We start from the raw sequence: 21,961 nt of genomic DNA, 5'->3' as shown, positions 1-21,961 counted from the left end.
GGAGTGGTGTGTTAAGTAGTACTATTCCTATCAGTTTAATCCCTGTTATGTGCCTTTTTTTTGGTTTGGTTTTTGAAGCCACAGTGCAGCACCAGAGGCCAGAAAAATTAGGCATTACACATGCCTGAAAAATTAGGTATTGTTGCAGCCGCTGTTGTAGCAGCGGCCAGAAAAATTGATGTTTGTTTCCCAGGCAGAAAGTGCCCTAAAACATTGCGGCTTGAACCCTAGTTGGTGGCGGATAAGTCACGCAAGTCATCCGGCATTCAGAGATAAAATACAGCAGCGTGTGGACCATTTTTAGCCCAAGGCAGCTCATCTCATCAGGCCTTTTTTAGTTGAATGTATCGCCCACTGTCAGTCCCTTCGGGATCCATCCCTCATTCATCTTAATAAAGGTGAGGTAATTTAGACTTTTTTGACCTAGGCGACTTCTCTTCTCAGTGACAATACCTCCTGCTGCACTGAAGGTCCTTTCTGACAGGACACTTGAAGCGGGGCAGGCCAGAAGTTCTATCGCAAATTGGGATAGCTCAGGCCACAGGTCAAGCCTGCACACCCAGTAGTCAAGGGGTTCATCGCTCCTCAGAGTGTCGATATCTGCAGTTAAGGCGAGGTAGTCTGCTACCTGTCGGTCGAGTCGTTCTCTGAGGGTGGACCCCGAAGGGCTGTGGCGATGCGTAGGACTTAAAAAGCTCCACATCTCCTCCATCAATAACACGTCTGTAAAGCGTCCTGTCCTTGCCGGCGTGGTTGTGGGAGGAGGAGGATTACTTTCACCTCTTCCCCTGTTAGATTCGAGTTGTGCTGTGACATCACCCTTATACGCTGTGTAAAGCATACTTTTTAATTTATTTTGGAACTGCTGCATCCTTTCCGTCTTGCGGTAATTCGGTAACATTTCAGGCACTTTCTGCTTATACCGGGGGTCTAGTAGCGTGGACACCCAGTACAGGTCGTTCTCCTTCAGCCTTTTTATACGAGGGTTCCTCAACAGGCACGACAGCATGAAAGACCCCATTTGCACAAGGTTGGATGCCGAGCTACTCATGTCCCGTTCCTTGTCCTCAGTGATCTCACTGAAGGTATGTTCTTCCCCCCAGCCACGTACAACACCACGGTTACCAGATAGGTGACAATGAGCACCCTGGGATGCCTGTTGTGGTTGGTCTTCCTCCTCTGACTCCTCTTCCTCACAATCCTCTTCTAGCGTTGCCGCAGGTCCAGCAAGCGATGCTGATAAGGCTGTTTCTGGTGGTGATGGTGACCACAACTCTTCCTCTTCACGCTCATCTACGGCCTGATCCAGCACTCTTCGCAGGGCACGCTCCAGGAAGAAAACAAATGGTATAATGTCGCTGATGGTGCCTTCGGTGCGACTGACTAGGTTTGTCACCTCCTCAAAAGGACGCATGAGCCTACAGGCATTGTGCATGAGCGTCCAGTAACGTGGCAAAAAAATTCCCAGCTCCGCAGAGGCTGTCCTAGCACCCCAGTCATACAAATAGTCGTTAACGTCTTTTTCTTGTTGGAGCAGGTGGTCAAACATTAGGAGTGTTGAATTCCAACGTGTCGGGCTGTCGCAAATCAAGCACCTCACTGGCATGTTGTTTCGCCGCTGGATATCTGAAAAGTGCGCCATGGCCATGTAGGAACGCCTGAAATGGCCACACACCTTCCTGGCCTGCTTCAGGACGTCCTGTAAGCCTGGGTACTTATGCACAAAGCGTTGTATGATCAGATTACACACATGTGCCATGCACGGCACATGTGTCAACTTGCCCAAATTCAATGCTACCAACAAATTTCTTCCGTTGTCACAAACCACTTTGCCAATCTCCAGTTGGTGCGGAGTCAGCTACTGATCCACCTGTGCGTTCAGGGCGGACAGGAGTGCTGGTCCGGTGTGACTCTCCGCTTTCAGGCAAGTCAACCCCAAGACGGTGTGACACTGCCATATCCGGGATGTGGAATAGTACCTGGGGAGCTGGGGGGGTGCCGTTGATGTGGAGCAAGACGCAGCAGCAGAAGAGGACTCAGCCGAGGAGGTTATGGAAGAGGATGGAGTAGGAGGAGTAGAGGAGGTTGCAGCAGGCCTGCCTGCAAGTCGTCGCGGTGTCACCAACTCCTCTGCAGAGCCACGTCAGCAGGTTTACCCAATGCGCAGTGTAGGTGATATACCTGCCCTGACCATGCTTTGCAGACCAGGTATCAGTGGTCAGATGGACCCTTGCCCCAACACTATGTGCCAGACATGCTATTACTTCCTTTTGCACAATCGAGTACAGGTTGGGGATTGCCTTTTGTGCAAAGAAATTTTGGAACGCCTCAGACTCCACCAGCTTGTATGGTAAAAGCTGGCGGGCTAAGAGTTCAGACAAGCCAGCTGTCAGATGCCGGGCAAGGGAGTGACTTTGTGACATTGGCTTCTTACGCTCAAACATGTCCTTGACAGACACCTGACTGTGGGCAGATGAGCAGGAACTGCTCAAGGCGAGAGACTGAGTGGCGGATGGTTGAGAGGGGGCAAGGAGGACAGCAGCGGTTGACGTGGCTGAAGATGCTGGACCAGGAGGAGGATGGCGGCTTTGAGTTTGTGTGCTGCTTGTACTCATGTGTTGATCCCATAGGCGTTTGTGATGTGCGATCATGTGCCTTCGCAAAGCAGTTGTACCTAGGTGGGTGTTGGACTTCCCACGACTCCGTTTCTTTTGGCACAGGTTGCAAATGGCATCGCTGTTGTCAGAGGCAGACACACAAAAAAATGCCACACTGCTGAGCTCTGCAATGACTGCATTCTGGTGGTGGCAACAGCATGCGTTGATTGGCGTGCTGTCTGGCTGACCCCGGGTGCCGATGCATGCTGTCTGACTGTGCCACTATCTCCTTGCGACGACCTCCCCCTGCTTCCAACTCGTCTCCTCCTCCTCTCTGTATCCCCATCTGAATTTCCCCCTCTTCTTCTTCTGTTCTAGCAGGCACCCACGTGACATCCACGGACGCATCGTCATCATCAACCACTTCACTTGTATCTGACAACTCAGCAAAGGAAGCAGCAGCGGGTACAACATCATCATCATCACACCGTACGTCCATGTGTGTAATGCTGCCTGACTGAGACATATCCCTGTTATCTACATCCTCTGGCAATAATGGTTGCGCATCACTATCACTCATTTCTTCAAACTGATGTGTAAATAACTCCTCGGACAGATCAAGTGAAGCAGCTGTGGTGCTAGTGTTGGTGGTGGCGGCAGGCGGGCGAGTGGCATATTGAGAGGTGCCCGAAGGTAAGCTGGAGGAGGATGGTGCGTCAAGGTTCCGAGCGGAAGCTGTAGAAGATTGGGTGTCCTGTGTTAGCCAGTCAACTATGTCCTCAGAACGAGTTCAGGGTACGTGGCCTCTGAACACTGGGCATTATTCTAGGGCCAAAGGGAATCACAGCACCACAACGGCCCCTGCGGGGTTGCCTGCCTCTGCCTGTCATTTTTTTTTCGATTAGTGGTACTATGCGTGCAAGCTACTGTGACAACAGATATGAGTGGCACTGTGCACTGGCAGAAGTTGGCAGAGTAGACGCTCTAGGCCTGACACACACGCTTGCAGACAACTAACTGCTATTCAATCTATTACAGTCAAAATTGTATATATTTTTTTTAAATGTACACTACTGTTACACCAGATATGAGTTGCACTGGTGTGACACTGTGCCCTGGCAGGCACTGAAACGCACACGTGTGAAGGAAACTGACTGCTATTATTTCACAGTCAAAAAAGTTTTTTGTTTTTTTTAAATGTACACTACTGTTACACTAGATATGATAAGAGAAAAAGGGGCCCAATGGCACTACTGAGATGTTATAGGGAATATAATTAGTAGTAATAGTTATTTAAATAATAACTTGGAGGAAATTAACGTACATGTGTTCCTCCTAATGTTACGTGATGCAAACGTTGGTGCTGTGTACCGGTTAATGAGAGAACAAAAGAAGATCAAAGTCTTCAGAAAATGTACACATTTATAGCACTCAAATTCCCTGAATGTAGAATATGACTGAGTTACAATTGGCAGGTGTACAGGAAAATTTAAAATATAACTTTTATTGGAACTTTAAAAAAATGTAGAACAATAACACATTAAAAACACAGGAATAGTGTTAGCTCAAAAGAGGAGAGAGTGGTAGTAGGGGTTTGGATCACCGACTTAGCAGCGATTAATCCTTGCAATTTGCAATTTATCAGGAAGTTGTAATAATGAAAACTGAGAGTACATCTATAGTTCCTCAATCAGATGGTTGATCCTTGTTTATGTATCACAAGGGTCAAGTACAATAATTAGTTCAGGCACTATTGTTGATTACAGGGTGGTTTAACATGAGAGACCATGCATGGGTAGTTAGTTTGATACAACACTTATGTTAATGAATATGATTATGGCATATTTGTGATATACCATGTACTTGGTTTGACATTTGGTATTTTTGGATAGTCTAAATATCATACATCATGCATGAATATTTCCTCTGACGTTCCTATTTGATTATTTCGTGACAGTAATAATTTTTACAACTTGCAATTTTTGCGGTATAAACCCAGGGTGGTAATTATTCAGAACAAATATATCTCTATCAGGATTAATGTACCAACTAAATGACCAGGACTACTGTTTATATTGGTAGTTATCAATGTGAAGTATCCCTGTATTAATAGATATTTATATCTCTTAACAATTCCTGAAATTAGCCCAGGACATTGAACAGGTGGTAAATTAAATCATAGTATATTACAATGCGTTCTGAATCACTAATATTGGGTTAAATTAGAGTCTAAGGGTTAAATTGTCCTGTTAATATATATCCCCCATATATTGTACCAATATTGCTGTGTATTGCTATTGTCTGCAAATATTGCTTGTCACGATTTGCTAAGCTGTTATGATAACTGTCAGAGACAAATCAGGTTTGCTATATACCTGGTCCGTTAACAACACGTGTGAAGGAAACTGACTGCTATTATTTCACAGTCAAAAAAGTGTTTTTTTTTTTTGTTTGTTTTTTAAATCTACACTACTGTTACAACAGATATGAGTGGTGGCACTGGGCAAGTGGACACAGTATACGCTGTGAGCCTGACACACACGCTGGCAGGCAGGCAGGCAGGCAGGCAGGCAACTGCAATTAGATTACACAGGAAAAAAAAAAAAGCAGACTGATGTTCTAGCCCTAAAAATGGCTTTTTGGGGTGCTGTCCTTACAGCAGAGATCAGATGAGTCCTTCAGGACTGTAGTGGACACTGAATACACTAACCTAGCTATCGATTTCCCTATTAAATCAGCAGCAGCTACACTGTCCCTCCAGTGGCGTCACTAGGGGGGGGCGGGGGGGGCGGGCCGCACCCGGGTGACACCCTCCAGGGGGTGACACCAAAAAAAAAAAAAAAAAAAAAATTTTTTTTTTTTTTTTTTTTTTTTTAATTTTATTGAAATTCAAAGAAATACAATGTTGAGATGCATAGATTATTTTATTAGAAGCTGGCATTTGTGAACATTAGGGGGACTGGGGAAGTTGTAGACACACAATTTTTTTGCCCCTTGAGCCAGTGCTGCAATTTCAACAAATAGTTTTCCTGGCTGCTTTTGCTTGTTTGTACTTTGCTCCTCCCCTGCCCAATTTCACTATGAATGTTGTGGGTGTGCCGTGGGGCTTGCAAAGTTGTGCTGCTAGCCTAAACCTGCCTGCCTATCTGTGCTCACTGCTCAGTGACATGCGGCCCAGGGCTGTGCACTGACAGACTTGGAACAGAGTCAGAGAGCAGAATTTTCATAGTTTGCGCGCCTAAACCTTTTCTTCAGTGATTTATTTTAGAGTGCTCTGTTTATCTTTCATTTGATGTTCTGCTGAGCCAGGGAGCAGCTCTAGGCATGAGCTTCCTAATTAATGCAGTGCAGTTTACATATTTTATATGTGTGTGTCTGAGTTTTTGTGTGTCTCAGTGTTTTTGTGTGTGTGTTTTTGTGTGTGTGTCTGAGTGTATTTCCGAGTGTTTGTGTGTGCATCTGAGTATGTGTTTAAGTGTGTCTGAGTGTTTGTATGTGTGTTTGCCTGTGTTTTTGTGTGTGTCTGCTTTCTGGGGGGGGGGGTGACACCATGACTTACCGCACCGGGTGACACCAACCCTAGTGACGCCACTGTGTCCCTCCTCTCACTAAGAATGCAGCTTCCGAATGAATCTAAAATGGATGCTGTCCAGGAGGTGGGAGGGTCTGGATAGGAGGGTCTGCTGCTGATTGGCTGGAATGTGTCTGCTGACTGTGAGTTACAGGGTCAAAGTTTACTCTATGATGACGAATAGGGGGCGGACCAAACATTGCATATGTTCGCCCGCCGCGGCGAACGCGAACAAGCTATGTTCGCCGGGAACTATTCGACGGCTAACTATTCGGGACATCACTACTTACCATACTTAGACTTACTTATCTTATCTATTACCATACTTGGAACAAATTAACATTTTAGTACCTATCTCTCCCCACCACTGGGAGTGTAAATTCTTCAACTGCCTCTTGTTTACATATATTTTCTGTAGCCATTATCATGGTATTTACATTTTAGTTGTAGTTGATACAACAGTCAAAAACAGGCATTTTCGCATTAAAAAAATAAATATAAAGGAGCTATTTGTAAACTATTTATTACAATCAAGCAGGTAAAATGTATAAATGGAAGCACAATAAAGGGACAATCAACAACAGAATTTGTGTTGTTTAAAAAGATAGATAATCCCTTTATCACCCATTCCCCAGTTTTTCATAACCAACACAGTTATAATACACTTTTTACCTCTGTGATTACCTTGTATCTATGCCTCTGCATATGCCTCTGCCCCCTTATTTCAGTTCTTTTGACAGACTTGCATTTTAGCCAATCAGTGCTGGCTCCTAGGTAACTTTACGTGCATGAGCTCATTGTTGTCTATATGACACACATGAACTAACGCCCTCTAGTGGTGAAAAACGTTCAAAATGCATTTAGATTGGAGGCGGCCTTCAAGGTCTAAGAAATTAGCATATGAGCCTACCTAGGTTTAGTTTTCAACTAAGAATACCTAGAGAACAAAGCAAAATAGGTGATAAAAGTAAATTGGAAAGTTGTTTAACATGACATTCCCTATTTGAGTCATAAAAGTTTATTTTGGATTTGATTACATTTTACAGTGCACTGTCTTATTAAGTTTATAGGCCTGTGCAGTTGATGGAGTCTACTTAAATAAGTTTATTACAAGAATATAGATACAACTTTAATAAGATAACCTGAATTGTAAGCAGATACGAGTAAACCAAATGAATAAATGTTACATTTTAACTAATGTAGGGGTGAGGTGAGGGTAATTTTTAAAGTGAATGCCAATTTTGATGCTAAAGTGCCCGGTTTTTAAAAATTCGATTAAAAACAGGGGCACTTTAATTTATCAAAATTTACATTTCACTCGAGTTGTGAAAAAATACTTTTTAATCTTGACAGCAGCTCCAGCTTCCTCCGGTCGTCGCAAGCCATTTCTGATGTCAGAAATGATGGATCGGTCATGCTCCAATCACGGCTTCCCCCCCCCCGGGGAATCAGTGTCTGATTCAATACCGTGATTGGAGGAAGCCGGATTCCTCATTTTAGACCCAGGAAGAGGCTTTGCGACGGGTGGAGGAAGCTGGAGCGGCTGTCAAGATTAAAAGGTAAGTTTTTTTCACAACAGGAGTGAAATGTAAATTTTGATGAATTAAAGTGCCCCTGTTATTAATCAAATTTTTAAAAACCGTGCACTTTAGCATCAAAATTTATATTTACTTTAATTAAAATACTAAAATACAAAATGTTCTAGAGTAAACAAGACTTGAAACAGATTCACATACCACAAACAGTTATATAAAGCAGAAATGAAGCATGGACAATATTGCTGACATAATGCTGAAAAAATAACAGCAGTTACAGCTCATGAGCATACAGATACCAAACATGTATTTGCATTTTTAAACCCATTATTAGCAAATGCTAACTTAGTTATTAGAGCTAGACAACCTTTCAGACCCATAAAAGTATAAATTCCCGAACAGACACAAAACAATGCAAAATTCCAAACTCCTGAAAATGATCCCACAACCAGCTAGCTTTAGCTTAGTGTTAAAGGGACATTAAACACTGAATAATGCTAGAATGATGCATTCAAAGAAAAGATTAGTCTGAGAATAACATGTAGATGTATCTTTTTAAAGTTTAATTAGCTGTTTAAATATTGGCAAAATATATATAAAACAATGAGAGCTGCCATGTTGCAACTTAGGTTACCTTATCTGCTGCGGCCAATAGGGGACAGCTATAAATAGGACACTGGAGTGTGCAGCCAATGACTGTGTGGAATATAAGTGTCCTGCACTTCCATTTCTAACAGCAACTGAAAAGCATACGGTTTCAGAATGGAATTACAGGAAAAGGGGACAAAATAAATAAAGTAAATTGCTGATTTTTATATATATATATATATATATATATATATATATATATATATATATATATATATATATATATATATATATATATATATATATATATATATAATTTATCATTTTATATCAACATCTCAAAGTGTTTAATATCCCTTTATCTTTGGTATTGGTTTCCATTTTAAAGGTGTTGCAGCTTATGGTATATAAATAATTTAACAACCACATGTTCGATCTCTTTCAGACTGCAGGTGTTCAGCATCGTGGCACTTCTGCACGGGGAGTTTTGGCCAAGGCTGCTTCTCTACCCCCAGACCATTTATCTTCGGACTATACCAGGGTAATCTCAGGAGTAGCCGCTGAGTGCACATCTCCTCTCCAGCCTTGCAGACCGTCCCCCGCTGGTTCTCCCCGTAGTCGTCCTATCCAGACCAGCTCCACAAACCTTTATCTTTGTCAGGACAGCAAAAACCAGCTGTCTAGTCAGGATTCACTGGTGGTTACACATGAGCAGTTTAAAACGGCGCTTCGGATGGTGGTAGATCAGGGAGATCCAAGGCTTCTGTTAGAGGACTATGTGAAGATTGGAGAGGGATCCACTGGAGTGGTTTGCATTGCTCGCGAGAAACACAGTGGAAGACAAGTTGCTGTAAAAATGATGGATCTTAGAAAGCAGCAGAGGAGAGAGCTTTTGTTTAATGAGGTGGGTGCCAAAAATACAGTGTTTATATAACTTATTTGGGTATCCAGCACTTAAGAATTTGGTGTCACTTAATAAATATATAAATTATAGGGATAATATCTGTTGAAATGTTGCTATTGACCAACACACTTCCTTTATTGAAGGTATATGAAACATATTCCTTGACTGTCATAGGGTCAGTCAAGTCAAAATTAAACATGCATGATTCAGATAGGACATGCGGTTTTAAACAACTTTCTTACTTATTTTTATCATCAATTTGTTGTTCTCTTGGTATTCTTTGTTGAAAGCTAAACCTAGGTAGGCTCATATGCAATTTTTTTAGCCATTGAAGGCTGCCTCTTATCCCAGTGCATTTTGACAGTTTTTCACAGTTACAGCTCATATGTGCCATATTTTATAATATTATACTCACTCCAGTGGCGTATTTTTAGGTTTTGTGCTGCCCTAGGCACTCAAACTTCTGCTGCCCCGCTCCCTTTTAAGGCCTATATGTGTATAAGCCCATAGATAAAATAATTTGTTAGGGTGTGAAGATTCTTACAGACTTTTACTCTTATGATCAAGCGGTATTTAAATTCAATTACATGATTTAACAAGTAGTAGCATCACTTAAAGGGACATAATACTCATATGCTAAATCACTTGAAACTGATGCAGTATAACTGTAAAAAGCTGACAGAAAAATATCACCTGAGCATCTCTATGTAAAAAAGGAAGATATTTTACCTGACAATCTCCTCAGCTCAGCAGAGTAAGTTCTGTGTAAAAAGTTATACTCTGCTGCTCCCAGCTGCAGGTAAAAAAAATTTAAAAAAAATGAAGAAATGAACTGCAGCCAATCAGCATCAGCAGTGCTGAGGTCATGAACTCTTACAGTGATCTCATGAGATTTGACTTAACTCCCATGAGATTTCATAGTAAGCTTCCTTTACCTGATTGGTGAAATAATATGAGAGTGCACAAGGCTCATCCTTTCAGCTGTCCCAGGACAGACATACTAATATGCTGCTTAGAAATCCTTTACAATGGGATGTGGTACTGAGGAACTTTTGAGGTAAAATATCTTACTTTTTTACATAGAGATGTTCAGGAGATATTTTCTAGTCAGCTTTTTACAGTTATGCTGCATCACTTTCAAGTGTTTAAACATTTGGGTATTATGGCCCTTTAACACTAAGCTAAAGCTATTTAAAACTGCACATAAGGTGTAATCACGGACGTCCATAAATATTTTGTTTTAAAGTGTTTGTAACTGTTTCCCCAGGTCCCCATGACCCACACAATCACAATCCATAACCTCCCACCATAGAAACACATAGGGATATTTGCCAGTTGTAAATATTCCTACTGATCGTAACAAATAATATATCCATTAAAGTGACAGATTACTGCGGTTGCTGTCAGGCACTAAGCTAAGTACTAAATAAAACGTAAACTTGTACAGAGTTTGAACCAAAGTAAATTTGTGTTTTTTCTGTACAGTCAGTTACGCGGCACAATGTGGTATTACAATAAAAAGCTGCTCCACCTAAATCGCAGCAATAACATGCAACAAACAGAATGTGTGATTAGACGCCGAGCTCAGCACTCTCATGAGTTGGAGCTACGATGTCTATTGAGCACAAGGGGGCTAAGCTGACCATTACCAGCCACATGGAGAGCAATACAATAAAATAATAAGTGAATAGAGCGGGTGGTATGGTTTCCTTTTTGCTGTACTAACAGCTGTTTTGGGGTGGCCAGAAAGAGCTTGCTGAAAACAGTTAGCCTTACCTGTGGCATCAGTCTGTCTATCGTGGCCCAGAGCTCAGGGTAAGCTCTGTGCCGGTGATGTGACAGAAGGCAATTTGTGCTACACCTAGGCTACGGGTCCCCTTAGCTGGCTGAGGCTCTGTTTCTGGGTACCCCCAATGTGTTATTTGAGTCCACAAGAGGCAGTCATGGGGAGCACTGCACGGGTTTTACCTAGTTTAATTCCAACGTGCGCAGCTTAGCTGCTCCTAAAAAGCCACCAACTAACCTATCCACATACGCCTGCATCCTGCTCCAGTATCCAGAAGCAGTAAAAGAAGCACTGCTTACGGAGGGATATGTAGGGTTCAGGGCTGGCCCATACCTAGATAGTTTATTCAGCGGCCGTTCCCTACAGTGTGTGCTAAAAGTGCCACCCTCCAAAATCTGCTGCCCTAGGCACAGACCTTGTTGGCCTAGGACATAATACACCCCTGATTCACCCCCATGGAGTTACTTAGGAGTTAGCACTGATTGGGTAAAATGCAAGTCTCTCAAAAGAACTGAAATAAGGTGGCAGTCTGCAGAGGCTTAGATACAAAGTTATCAAGGAGGTAAAAAGTGTATTAATATAATATATGTATAGTGTTGGTTATGCAAAACTGGGGAAAGGGTAATAAAGGAATTATCTTTTAAACAATAACAATTTTGGTGTAGACTGTCCCTTTAAATCAAAGTAAACCTAAAAAGAAAGAGGTTGTATAAAAAATAGCAAACAACTTGCTTGTTTTCTTGCTAAATGAGCACTTACACATTCTCCGTGTAGCCTCTGCCCCTAGGGTGGAGAAAGAGCTGACTTGGTGGCAACTTCGGTTGCATTCTGTCTTAAACATGGGCAAATCAGACTCCCTGTTTATCTAGTCTATTCACTTAATAATAGTAAACCAACTCCTGTTACTCTAGAAGTTTTTATGACCTCAAGCTATAAATAGCTTTCTGTAGAGCCTTAGCTTCCTTGTAGGGCTGTGACAATTAAAGTAGTTGACATTGCACAGATAGACAGTGTACTGGTTAAAGGAACATTCTACACCAGAATTTTTATTGTATAAAAAGATAGATAATTCCTTTATTACCCATTCCCTAGTTTTGCACAACCAACACAGTTATATAAATACACTTTTTACCTCTGTGATTACCTTGTATCTATCTCTGCAAACTTCCCCCTTATTTCAGTTCTTTTGACAGACATCCATTCTAGGCAATCAGAGCTGGCTCACCTGAACTGCACGTGCGTGAGCACAGTGTTATCTATATGACACACATGAACTAACACCCTCTAGTGGTGAAAAACTGTCAAAATGCCCTGAGAGAAGAGGCGGCCTTCAAGGGCTTAGAAATTAGCATATGAACCTCCTAGGTTTAGCTTTCAACTAAGAATACCAAGAGCACAAAGCAAAATTGGTGATAAAAGTAAATTGGAAAACTGTTTAAAATGACATTCTCTATCTGAATCATGAAAGTTTATTTTGGACTAGACTGTGCCTTTTAATGTGTTCCCAATTACTTGTTATACCATCTGCAGAGTATAAAATGTATGAACAATTGCTCCTTTGTTTCTTTTTGTAAATGAAGTAGCTGGATTTGCTCTTGGAAACCACAACTTCCAAAAATAGGCTACGCTTGTAGAAAGATCAGACATCCTTATGATTCAAATTCTTCCCTTTCTTATTTTTGTCTATACAATACTTAGAAAGAACAATTGAAAATTAACATTTTATAATTGTATCTCTCCCACTCCCCACTGGGAGTGTAATGTCTAATGCTGACTATTTTTACATAGCTTGTCAATACCCTATACTTTAAGTATAGACATTTTCAGTATAGGTAGGGATATTACAGGGAAATCGGCTATAGCAAAAGCCAATATAAAGGCAAATGAGCTAATTGTAAACAATTTAATAGACTCCAGCAGGTAACAAACAAATGGGATGCAAATTTGTGGTAAACTGACCTTTTGTGTATGGAAACAGCCTAGCATTGGCTATGACCTATGGATAACCACTTCCTATATTGGTAGAGCTTATGGGAAGTGCAGAATACTTTTAGAAGTTCTGAGGAGTCACATTATAAAAAGGTGTCAGATCTGTAGAACAGAACCATAGTGCTCTTCAATAAATTAATGCTAGATATAATCGTTTTAAAGCAAATCTTATCCTGAGAACAGTATGTACCTGCTTTTTTACAATGTTATTAGTTTAAATACTGAAGCTATAAATACAGTTTAGTTTCAATAAATTATTTTAGTTTTATAAAGTAAAGGGCACCACCATGTTGAAACCCAGGTTTCCCCTTATCTATCTCTTCTGCTGAGGGCAATTTGGGACAGATACACAACCAGCAATAGTGCGTACAAGGCTGTATGGAATATAAGAGTGTTAAAGTAACCAACATGGTTTCCACACAGCCTTGGAGTGTAATCTGCATTGAAATCAGCTTCATTATAGTATGTAGAGCTGTGTGAGACAGCCTCCCCAGTGGGCTCTAAACCATATAAGGGGAGTTGTGGGAGCAGTGACGCTTCACACTACTTCACACTATCCTATGGAAACCACAAGCAGCAGTTGACTTAGGCAAATCATAGAGCGGTTTTTAAGAGCAGATAATGACACTTGCCATGTTATAGTGGAACAAGGCAAAGTGCGGGATGTATCTGGAATAGAGGCACTGAGGTCAAATTCGCCCAGAGACTGCGTTGCACAGAAATAACAAAGTGCAGATTGAAATGTGAGTAAAGCTCTTTTGGTTGAGCAGAATCAGCTCTTGAGAGCTGTGTGTGTGAACCCTGGTTCAGATGTAAATTCCACAAATTAAAACAAAATATTATAATTTCCTTTTACACAGAAAAAATAAACTAACATCTATTACGGGGGGGGGGGGGGGATTGCTGTCTTGTAAATTTACAGAGAGGGGAGGCACTAGGAGCAGCTGTGGGGTGTACTGGAGGAACATGCATTTTCAATGTTTTTTTGCAATTTTAAAAGTGAAATAAAAACTCTGGTCCTTCAATTTTCTAATAAAAAAAAAATAGTTGGAAGCAGAGAACAATGATTGGTTGCAGTAGGTTAGCAGAATAGACAGTTACATATTTCACACAATTTTCCAAATGGAATTCATTAGCAGTTCTTCTCCTTCTAATCAATTATTTGTATAGTGCTGCCAACTTCCATAGCGCTGAGTAGAGAGATGGGGCTATACAATGACAGGTTTGTGATAAGATACAAATGCGTAATAGACTAAACAAAACTAGTACAGGAGGAGGAGGGCTCTACTCCGAAAAACGTACAATCTACAGGTTAAGGGTGCAGAGACAAAAGGTTTCAGGTAGCTTGTCACGTGGATTGTAGTTGCAGCAGTGAGACAAGGCAGTTCAAGATTAGCTTTGGGTAGGATGAAAAACAGAGGAAAGACGGTAAGCCACTCTGAATAGGTGGGTTTTCAAAGAGCATCTGATGCTATACAAGATTGTAGACAGTCTGATTGAGCGGGGTAGAGAGTTCCAGAGTACAGGACCAGCATGTAAGAAATCTTGGAGGCGTGAGATGGATGTAGAGATTATAGGAGTGGAGAGACAAACATCAGAGGTTGATCAAAGAGAACGGCTTGGGGAGTATTTGGAGATGAGAGTGATAATATAGTTTCGAACAATGGTTGTTGAGTGCTTTATAATTTAGGTTTTATACCTTGAATTGTATTCTAGAGTGTATAGGGAGCCAGTGTAGAGAGTGGCAGAGTGGAGCAGCTGATGTAGATCAGCAACTTAGATGGATGAGTCTAGCTGAAGCATTCATGATAGGTTGGAGAGGGAGGGGCCGTGTTTGTGAAGGCCATTTAGAAGTAGATTGCAGTAGTCAATGCTGACAAAATGAGGGAATGAATTTGTATTTTTGTGGTTTCTTGAGTAAGAAAAGGAGAAAAGGTTGAATTCTGGTAATGTTGCGTAAGTGTGCACGGCAGGATTTGGTGACAGCTTGAATATGTGGAGTGAATGTGAGTTTAGAGTCAAATGTGACCCCAACACAATGGACCTGGAGTAAGGTGCTGGGAACAGTGTCTCCAACTGTAAAAGAAATGTCAGGTGTAGGATGTCTCGGAGAGGGAGTAAAAAGAAGCAGGTCATTTTTATATAGATTGAGTTGGAGGCAGTTCAAACACATCCACGAGGAAATTGCAGGAAGACAGTTGGTAATATAGTTGAGTAAAAGGGAGAGATATCAGGAGAGAAAAGATAGATTTGAGTATCGGCATATACGTGGTACTGGAACCCAACGGAGGTTATACGTTTTCCTAGGGAGGATGTTTATATAGAAAAATAACAAAAGACCCAAGACAGAGCCTTGCGGTACTCCAACTGAGAGAGGTAAAGAATCAGAGGTGATGCTGTTAAAAGAAACTGTAAGCTAGTGTTTTTAGAGATATGAAGCAAACCAGGAGAAGGCTGTATCTCAGATGCCAAAAGACTGTAGGGTTTTAAAGAGCAGAGGATGGTCAGCTGTGTCTAAAGCAGCAGATATATCCTAAAGAATTAGTGAAGAGTAGCGTCCCTTTGCTTTAGCTGATAGCAGATCATTTTGTTATTTTAGTAAGAGTAGTTTCTGTTAAATGTTCAGGGCAGAAACTAGATTGTGGGGGATCAAGTAAGGAGTTAGTTGAGAGAAATATAGACCAGTCATCCACTAATTTGGAGGCAAAGGGAAGTAATTAAAGGGACACTGAACCCAAATTTTTTTCTTTTGTGATTCATATAGAGCAAGCAATTTTAAGCAACTTTCTAATTTACTCCTATTATTAATTTTTCTTCGTTCTCTTGCTTTTTTTATTTGAAAAAGAAGACATCTAAGCTAAGGAGCCAGCCTATTTGTGGTTCAGAACCATGGACAGCACTTGTTTATTGGTGCTGTCCAGTCAGCAAGGACAACCCAGGTTGTTCACCAAAAAATGGGCCGGCATCTAAACTTAAATTCTTGCTTTTCAAATATAGATACCAAGAGAATAAAGAAAATTTGACAATAGGAGTAAATTAGAAAGATGCTTAAAATTGCATGCTCTATCTGAACCATGAAAGAAAAAAATTGGGTACAGTGTCCCTTTAAGACTGGCTGATAGTTAGAAGGGGTGAGTGAGGGCTTTTTTATGATTAACCTGTGTGATTAACCTAAGCTTGAATGTATCAGGAAATGCACCAGTAGTGAAAGACTGGTTAAATAGACATTAGAACAGGGGTTTAAGAAGCAAAGAGAGAGGGAAGAAGTTGTCAAGAAATAGGGACAGGGCTTCTGGGAGGTGTTTGGTGTTCACAGGAAACGGACATATACAGGATTTAGACATTGGGATTGAGCTTTCAGATCAAAATGATTTACAAAATAGGAGACAATTGGGTGGTAGGCACTAGCCAAGATTGACTGTGAAATCAGCAGTGTTGTGCAACAGCGCCACCATAGTCCAGGAGAGGAGCAGTACTGCAAGATATTTGTAAATAAGAAGTGAAATAGGCAGTATAACACTGCATAGACAGTATGCAATATCAAGGCTATATGTGGCAGAACATGGCTTTAAAATTTTATTTGTATTTCAAATTTTTTTTCTTCATGAAACCACCTAATGCTGTTTTGATTGTAATACAAATTAATTTAAAATATTTGTGCCAACTTTTTCTCAGAATGAGCTTTTTATGTGCAATATTCTCAGAACCTCTTCTTTGTCAGTTATGATTTTTTTAAAAATAAAATTATGTTCTTATATTTAGAAGAACAAAATATGAAGTTGATTAAAAAAACATATTGTATACTGTGCTGTACTGCATCTGTCTCATTTCTAGAGAGAAGCAGGGGATTCTTCAAACTGAGATAAAAGCTTTCAACCTAAAATGTCCTTTTTTGTTGTACAAAGGAGCTCCAGGGCTTGGTGGGTCTTGTAGCAGCAGTTACAGCAGGCCAAGCAAGCTGTAGTCATCTAACCAAATATGTTCTTTTCCCTACTGTAGATTATCCAGCCTTTCCAAGCTCTCTATTTCCTATGTAATCCATAGGAGCCCAGTCACTAGTTTGTGAGCTTTAGTTTACTCATATTATTGAACCTAGGAACAGGTTTATGAATATGCATTGTTCTTCACACACGGGCAGTAGAGAAAAAAGATTGTAAAACTGTATTTGTCTTCCCTTAAGGTGATGTAGCACTGATTTCTGGTTAGTTTGTTTTTTAAGCAAATATTCTCTTTCTCTCTCATTCTCTCTCTTGCTCTCTCTTTTGCTTTCTTGTTCTCTCACAAATAAGTATCTGAAACTTGTTGCAAATTACAAAGGGAAACTATGTTTGGCTCCAAGTGTCTGTGCAACTAAATGGCATAGCCCATAAGAGTAGGCCATCCAGATGTGTGGCTTGCCATATGTCGGCTGTACTAGGTGCAGACAAAATAAATAGTAGTCATAGTGAGATCATGATGCTGTCAAAACTGAAAAATGTCATAATTCAGATAGATTAATTTCTTACCTCTGCTCTATAACTATAGTATTTTATTGATGAGAAATATGTAACCACCTATAGATATGATAACATTTATATTTCATATGCTTAAAGGGACAGTTCACCCAAAAACGTTCTCCCCTTTAAATTGTTCCCAATGATTCATTTTACCTGCTGGAGTGTTTTAAATTGTTTACCAGTAGCTCCTTTACCCTTATTTTGGCATTTGAAATAGCTGATTTAGCCTGTGGTAGCCCAACCTATTGTGAAAGTTTCTATACTGGAGTATATTCTATTGAATAGCCTAAGTAAACACAGCCAGCAGAAGAGATTACACTATCAGTGGGGGGCATGATAGTTAAGTAATAAAATGATCATTTTCCATTGTTCTCTCTATTTATTGAGCTTTAGTTTTCCAGACAAATATAAGATAAAGAAGCAAGTCTGTGTTCATAAAGGGATAACATAATGAGATCTGATATAACCTGAAGCTCAACCCATTGTAATAGGCTGTGGTTTAAAAGCACAAAACCAGCTACTTCATATACACAAATAAACCTGAGAATGTAATTTCTCATAAATGTTATACTCTGCAGCTGGTATAACAAGTTATTGACAATACATTCGTATAAAAACAATTTTACAGTGTACTGTCCCTTTAATGTGGTGGAAAATTATATGTATTCAGAATGTATTGATTGATGAAACATGGCATGTCCATGAAATCCCCCCCCTAAAATGTTTATTTTTTTTAAATTATTTTCATTTCACCCCTTTCATTTCACATTCACTTCGTAGACAAAGCGCACTCTCAATAGTGATACTCGTGTCATATCCTCAAAATGTAATGCCCTTGAAAAGGATTAAACCATTGCGAACTGAATCCTGACTAATCCTATCTATATTAATTACATTTATAACTCCACATTGTATATTTTATAACTCCACAACTCTTACGCATGCACAGTATGCATTGTGTTAACGTCAAGTTATTTTGAGTTATTTAGAAGAAGACGTACAGTGTTTTAAATATAGAATAGTTTACATGCGAATAAAATAATTTCATCACATAGATTAGTTAACATGAGAATAAAAAGTATTAGATATTGAGAAATATATAGGAATTGTCTTTACAATTACATAGATAATCTTTTTATGATTATTATTATTTATTGTAATACTCTAAAAATATATATATATGTGCACATTAGATATAAACTCGTTGCCCATGTTAACATTTGTGTCGTTTTCTGAAGTTTGCACTACAAATCATCAGCGTATCTTTTGGAATGTAATACACACCGTCTATGTTCTATCAGAATTTGCTACCTTGTCAGAATCTGCTACCTCTGATGGATAATAGGACATAATTAATCATACCTTGCTATGTAAAGCTTATTTGCTTTTATAAGTCCATATTTTAGTACATGTGTGATAGAGATTCAGTCCTGTCAGTGACGATTATACTTTTTTTATAGGTTGTGATCATGAGGGATTATCAGCATCCAAATGTGGTGGAAATGTACAGGAGTTACCTGGTAGGAGATGAACTGTGGGTGCTTATGGAGTTTGTGCAAGGAGGAGCACTTACAGATATTGTTTCACAAACCAGGTGAGTGCACGTAACCAGTATGTAGCTATGAAGCGCATGACAATATGTGCATGCATCTATATATTTTCTGTACTATAAGCTATTGTTATAGTGAATATATACACTGGTTCCAGTTCCTCACAGGACCATTAAACATAAGCTGCATGATCATGGATATTTATATCTGGGAAGAATGTTGCAATTAATATTTTGTCAAATGAATAAATTGTTTTATGTTTTGTTTTGTTTTTCACTTCTTTCCCCGTCCCACAAAATAAAAGGATCCTTGGTAACCAATCACAAATGAATACACACCTATAGGAGCATGATTGGGGTAACCCTGCCCTCTTCTCTTTTCCTTTAGTGGGGTTTATAAATGATACAGCTTAGTTAATAAATAATAATTTAGTAAACAAGTATTTAAACAGAAATGTGTTTTCTAATCTCCATCTAAAAGCTACATATAAATCTATATTTATAAATACATAATAATATTGACACCCTAGTATGCCCCCCCCCCCCCGCTATATTTTACAATCATGATTGATGATTCAAAACTGATCAACTTATAACAGCTACAAAAACAAGGTAATGGAAGAGCGGAAGGAAAACCTCTAGTTGATAGAAAAGAAGATAACAGTATGAACCCAAACGTTCTGGAAGAAAGTGAAACAAGCATCATTTTCAGATGTATTTTACAGTAACAGGCAGCAAAATAAATGATTTATATTGCAATAATGTTCTACTTTTAATAATGAAACTGTTTTGTTAAAGGTAAATGGACATAAAACAGGTTGACATCTGTGCATATCCTAAAAGGGCTAATTAATTACAAATAGTCAGGGATAGGCAAGGTGTCCGTGGCTAGCCCTTGCAGTGTCCGCCACAACCTTAGTATGTATATATTAAATAATAGGAATAAAAAAAAATATGTAGTGTGAATTAAGTTAGTGGCTTGTCAAGAGACTGCTAGCGATATTGGGTGATACGTTATGGAATAAATAAAGCCTGAGGGAAATACTGGATGTGTATCTGCATCTGTATAATAACACTCGGCTCTATACAAAGACACAGTAGTGACACTGGCACATGCGTATAGCCAGACAAGGGCTGGTTATAGGGTCAGTGGTATCTGCATCAGTATAATAATACCTAACACTATATAATGACACAGTAGTGACACTGGCACATGGGTATAGCCAGAGGAGGGCTGGTTATAGGATCAGTGGTATCTACATCAGTATAATAACACCCAGCACTATATAATGACACAGTAGTGACACTGGCACATGGGTATAGCCAGAGGAAGACTGGGTATAGAATCAGTGGTATCTGCATCAGTATAATAACACCCAGCACTATATAATGACACAGTAGTGACACTGGCACATGTATATAGCCAGAGGAGGGCTGGTTATAGGATCAGTGGTATCTGCATCAGTATAATAACACCCAGCACTATATAATGACACAGTAGTGACACTGGCACATGGGTATAGCCAGAGGAGCGCTGGTTATAGGGTCAGTGGTATCTGCATTATTATAATAACACCCAGCACTATATAATGACACAGTAGTGACACTGGCACTTGGGTATAGCCAGAGGAAGACTGGGTATAGAATCAGTGGTATCTGCATCAGTATAATAAAACCCAGCACTATATAATGACACAGTAGTGACCCTGGCACATGGGTATAGCCAGAGGAGGGCTGGTTATAGGGCCAGTGGTATCTGCATCAGCATAATAACACCCAGCACTATATAATGACACAGTAGTGACCCTGGCACATGGGTATAGCCAGAGGAGGGCTGGTTATAGGGTCAGTGGTATCTGCATCAGTATAATAACACCCAGCACTATATAATGACACAGTGGTGATACTGGCTCATGGGTATAGCCAGAGGAGGGCTGGTTATAGGATCAGTGGTATCTGCATCAGTATAATAACACCCAGCACTATATAATGACACAGTGGTGATACTGGCTCATGGGTATAGCCAGAGGAGGGCTGGTTATAGGATCAGTGGTATATGCATCAGTATAATAACATCAAGCACTATAAAATAATGTTTTTAATTTCAAATGTACCTTGGTGTCCTTCACTAAGGTCTGTACTTTGGAAAATGACCGCCACAGCCTTTGTCTGTGCCTATCACTGCAAATAGTTTGCATAAAAAATTGTTAAAAAATTGCTGGCAAGTATTTTAAAATAATTTTCAAAAATAAGCAAAATGAACAGCCAACTCCACTCACCCTTATCAGTGTTTAAACACAGGCAGGCATTGTATTTCAACTAAGTTCAAAGCTTCTAGGCATGCTCCATTAGATAATCCCTATGCACTTTTGCATTATACCAAAGCAACAATAGATATAGATACAGCCATAGAAGGAATTGTGGGGGGAGTTAGAGCTTTACAATTCAGAAACTAAAAAGAAAGGGCTAATGGTGAGGCACTACAGTATACATTTGCTCCTTGGAGCCTATAAGAGAGGCACCACGCCCATGTATTTCCCAGCAGCATTGTCTTGCACTGCTGCTTTCATCTGATAGTAATGCCTGTTGACTAAAAAAAAAAAAGGTACCTGACAGGCCGATGGGGAGGCGGTTGGGGAGAGATGAGAGCCGCAATTTAAAATGTAATTATTATAATTTAATAAAAACATATTTGAGATGTCTACTCACTAATATGAAATGATAGGAATGTTGCATTTCCCATCACTTTAATGTAGGCCTCCCAGTACCCATTGTGGTGTTGTATGTGTTTTGGGGGATTTATGCAGACTATTTAAAGGAACATAAAATCCAAAACTTTCTTTCATGATTCAGCTTAAGTGTGCAATTTAAAACAACTTTACTGTTTACTTCTATTATCAAATTTGCTTTGTTCATTTGCTATCCTTTGTCGAAAAGTATACATAA

The 21,961-nt window shown here is 40.0% G+C and overlaps 1 protein-coding gene across 2 annotated transcripts in view; it reads left to right on the top strand.

The window, feature by feature from the left end:
* PAK6 (p21 (RAC1) activated kinase 6) overlaps positions 1-21,961 on the top strand; it is a 140,711-nt gene that overhangs the window by 103,700 nt on the left and 15,050 nt on the right. For both annotated transcript variants that reach the window (XM_053697905.1, XM_053697904.1), the window contains exons 4-5: positions 8,737-9,195; positions 18,927-19,060. In XM_053697905.1, coding sequence (XP_053553880.1) covers positions 8,737-9,195; positions 18,927-19,060 — 593 coding nt within the window. The remainder of the gene's footprint in view (positions 1-8,736; positions 9,196-18,926; positions 19,061-21,961) is intronic.

This window comes from Bombina bombina, chromosome 1 (genome assembly GCF_027579735.1).
Source record: "Bombina bombina isolate aBomBom1 chromosome 1, aBomBom1.pri, whole genome shotgun sequence".
Classification (NCBI taxonomy): domain Eukaryota; kingdom Metazoa; phylum Chordata; class Amphibia; order Anura; family Bombinatoridae; genus Bombina; species Bombina bombina.
Note: the sequence above shows the minus strand (reverse complement) of the source record. Positions and strands in the feature narration are given on the sequence as shown.